The sequence below is a fragment of the Ipomoea triloba genome, chromosome 13 (genome assembly GCF_003576645.1).
Source record: "Ipomoea triloba cultivar NCNSP0323 chromosome 13, ASM357664v1".
NCBI lineage: Eukaryota > Viridiplantae > Streptophyta > Magnoliopsida > Solanales > Convolvulaceae > Ipomoea > Ipomoea triloba.
Genome location: NC_044928.1, coordinates 4,982,966 through 4,986,251, shown reverse-complemented (window position 1 = coordinate 4,986,251; position 3,286 = coordinate 4,982,966). Strand labels below are relative to the sequence as shown.

General features: G+C 43.0%; 1 protein-coding gene across 1 annotated transcript; it reads left to right on the top strand.

The window, feature by feature from the left end:
- Window positions 1–306: 306 nt before the first annotated feature.
- Window positions 307–858, top strand: LOC116001922 (secreted RxLR effector protein 161-like; the record flags this gene model as incomplete). The annotated part of the gene is made up of 1 exon (XM_031241881.1): window positions 307–858. A coding segment is annotated over one exon (552 nt), but the record flags the coding sequence as incomplete, so codon positions are not given.
- Between the last annotated feature and the right edge of the window lie 2,428 nt (window positions 859–3,286).

Sequence of the window (3,286 nt, the reverse complement as noted above, 5' to 3'; positions counted from 1 at the left end):
AAGTTCTCCAGTTTGATGAAAGGAAAGTTCGAGATGAGCATGATGGGAGAGCTCAACTACTTCCTTGGACTACAAGTGAGACAGCTTAAGGAAGGTATCTTCATCAACCAGGAGAAATACACCAAGGATCTGCTCAGGAAATACAACATAGAAGGGAAATCCTCAGTCAAAGTACCTATGGGAACCTCTCTACGTATCGATGTCGACAGTGAAGGTCGAGAGGTCGATCAAACTACATATCGAGGTATCATCGGATCTCTTCTTTATTTAACTGCTAGTAGACCAGATATATCCTTTGCAGTAGGTGTATGTGCTAGATTTCAGGCAAGTCCTAAGGAAAGTCACTTAAATGCATCTAAAAAGATCCTTAGATATCTCAAAGGTACGCAAAGTGTTGGACTTTGGTATTCGAAAGGTGGATCTTTCGAACTTATGGGTTATTCAGATGCGGACTTTGCCGGTTGTAAGATAGATCGAAAGAGCACATCAGGGACATGTCAGTTTCTAGGTGGAAGACTTGTCTCATGGTTTAGCAAGAAACAACATTCGATAGCTACAAGCACTGCTGAGGCAGAATATGTAGCAGCTGGAAGTTGTTGTGCTCAGATCTTATGGATGAAGCAACAGCTAATGGATTATGGTGTTGAGTGTAAGGAGGTTAAAATTATGTGTGACAATACAAGTGCTATTGCCATCACCCACAACCCAGTGTTACACTCCAGAACAAAGCATATTGATATTAAGTATCACTTCATCCGAGACCACGTTGAGAAAAAGGACATCACTTTGGAATATGTTGCAACGGAGGAGCAACTAGCAGATATTTTCACAAAAGCGTTATGTGAAAATAGATTCTCTCAACTAAGGTTAGAATTGGGAATGATAGAATTAGGATGAATGATCAAATCTTATCTTCTTGTATTTAGTGCCATGAACTGTTTCGCATGTGAGGGGCGGTTTCATCAACTTTATGGCAGCTTTGGAGTTACACAGCATTGAATGGTCATTCATATGGCATCCCGTGACTCAACAGTGGTAACCTTTTTGGGCTATAAATAGAAGGGTTTTCTCATCAGTTTATGTCATCGACTTCTTCATGGAGAAGAAGAAAGGAAAAGACGATGTACCGTTCTGGTATAGAGGGAGAAAATCAGCAACGAAGTCCAAAGACTTTCAAGGAGAAAACTATCCAGAATCAACGAAGGGTGAACAGATTGCGGAGCTTCCTGATAATCCAAGCAAGCATCCTATTCCCATCTAAGGTGAATGGATCCCCAAATGCGAGGAGATCCACAACGATGGGATACTGGAGTCAGGAGGAGAGTCTTGCACAAGTGGGACTCCTACCGCTGCACATTCTGGAAAAGGACCTCCCTCAACCAAATGGAGAACCAAGGGAAAGGGAGATGAAGCCTGTGAGGAAGGCAGCAGCGGAGAGAAGAACAAGAAGGGGAGTAGCCACCTCTAGTTCTGTTATTAGGAGAAATAGGACTTTAGATGGCTAGTTCCTGTTCTAACGATAGATTCCTATTAGGCTGCCCAAGGCCAAACAAAAGTTTCTATGGAATCTAATAGGATATTGATTCATATGTAATGCTTTCAAAAATCACTAAATGAACTTAAGGAAATGTTCCAAGTGATATCTTCTTTTAATGAATCAATCTTGTCTCCGTATCGCAATCTGTGTTCGAAAGGTAGTTCGAGAGGTACATGTTCAGTTTGCCTATTTGTGTTATGTCTCGAAGAAGGGTAGTTCGAGAGATCACTTCAAAAGATATCAAACTGACTATCTACGTATCTCTAAATGGAGGAATAAGGAGGGTTAGGGATCGATCACTCAGGGGGAAGATCCTTAACCACAGGAATGCTCAGATGGAGGAATAAGGAGGTTTAGGGATCAATCACTCAGGGGGAAGATCCTTAAACTAGCAAAGTCGAGAGTTTACCTTCGAGAGGTAAAACTAATGAGCTCAACGGATATATGTGGAATGGCTAACTTTGGGCATTAATGTTAGCCACGTGGTCTTCGGTTACTGACGGTTTTCCGCTCTTAAAGGCATTATCTTGATAAGTGGGAGCATGCTTATATAAATATCATCTCTTTATATCCCACTATCCAAAACCGTATTATATCTTACCAAAATACCCTTACCATATCTTACATACATAACCGTTATAAAGGGTATTTCTGACCTTTAAATTCTTTTAAATTAACCGGGATCCCTTTTCAGGTCAAGCTCTTAACCCTACCCATATATCCAACCCGAATCCACATGATATAAAAGCCAAATTCTTCTTCCTTACCCGGATTCAAGCTTAAACCGAATACCCAAAACCCCCAAATCCTAAACACTGTACACATTCCCTCCAAAACCTCAAATCTGTCAACTATGGCGTCCGAATCCTCCACATCAACCTCATCTTCCGACGCATATCAGAGGGAGTTGCGACTCATTCGCACTCAGATCAAACAAGTCAAGACGGGGAGTATCCTTGACAAACGGCTTCATCACCCACTCGTCAAATCCAAAGATGGCGGAAAAAGTCCTGAAAAAGTTTGAGAAGGCAGGACTAATGAAATACATGACGCACGACTACCAAACCATTCATGAACTCGACTTCACTGAATGGTTCGCGAATGCCAAGGTCACGAAGGGCAAAATAGAGAGTCGGTTCAATGAGTTCCATATCACGACCTCTGTTGGTGACCTCAGAGCGGCATTTGACTTCGCGACGTCGGAGGAAGCAGTCCAGCACCTCTCGGATTACGACTTGGACAAGCAAGCTTTTTCGGATAAAATCCGACTGGAGTCTGCTCCGACAAGAGCATCCTCTGCCCTCCGCAAGTTCCACCTAAAGGAGAGGTTTGTTCTTGCTGCCGACCTAATCATGAAATTCGTGCTCGGCAAGGTGTCTGGAACTGACGAAATCAATCTGGACATCCTCAAAATCCTCCACGCCATCTGGAACAACAACAAAATGGACTGGGCACATATCATCTTCAATTCTTTTCAACAGCAGGTGCAAAGCTCAGTCTCCAACACCAACCTGACGATCAGTAAAAAGGTTGGTTTCGGTTTTGTTGTTCAATATCTTCTAAGTCTGAAGGGCTTAGAACTGAGGGAAGGGCGAGAGATTCATCGGAATACCTATATGGGTAGGACGAAATCTCAAGCTCCAAAGGCTAAAGGTGCTAAGGGTGCACCTTCTCCCTCGAAGCCTAAGGGAAGGGGCAAAAGGAAAGCCCCAGCCAAGGAGAAGGAATCTGATGATGAGCCTCTGGATA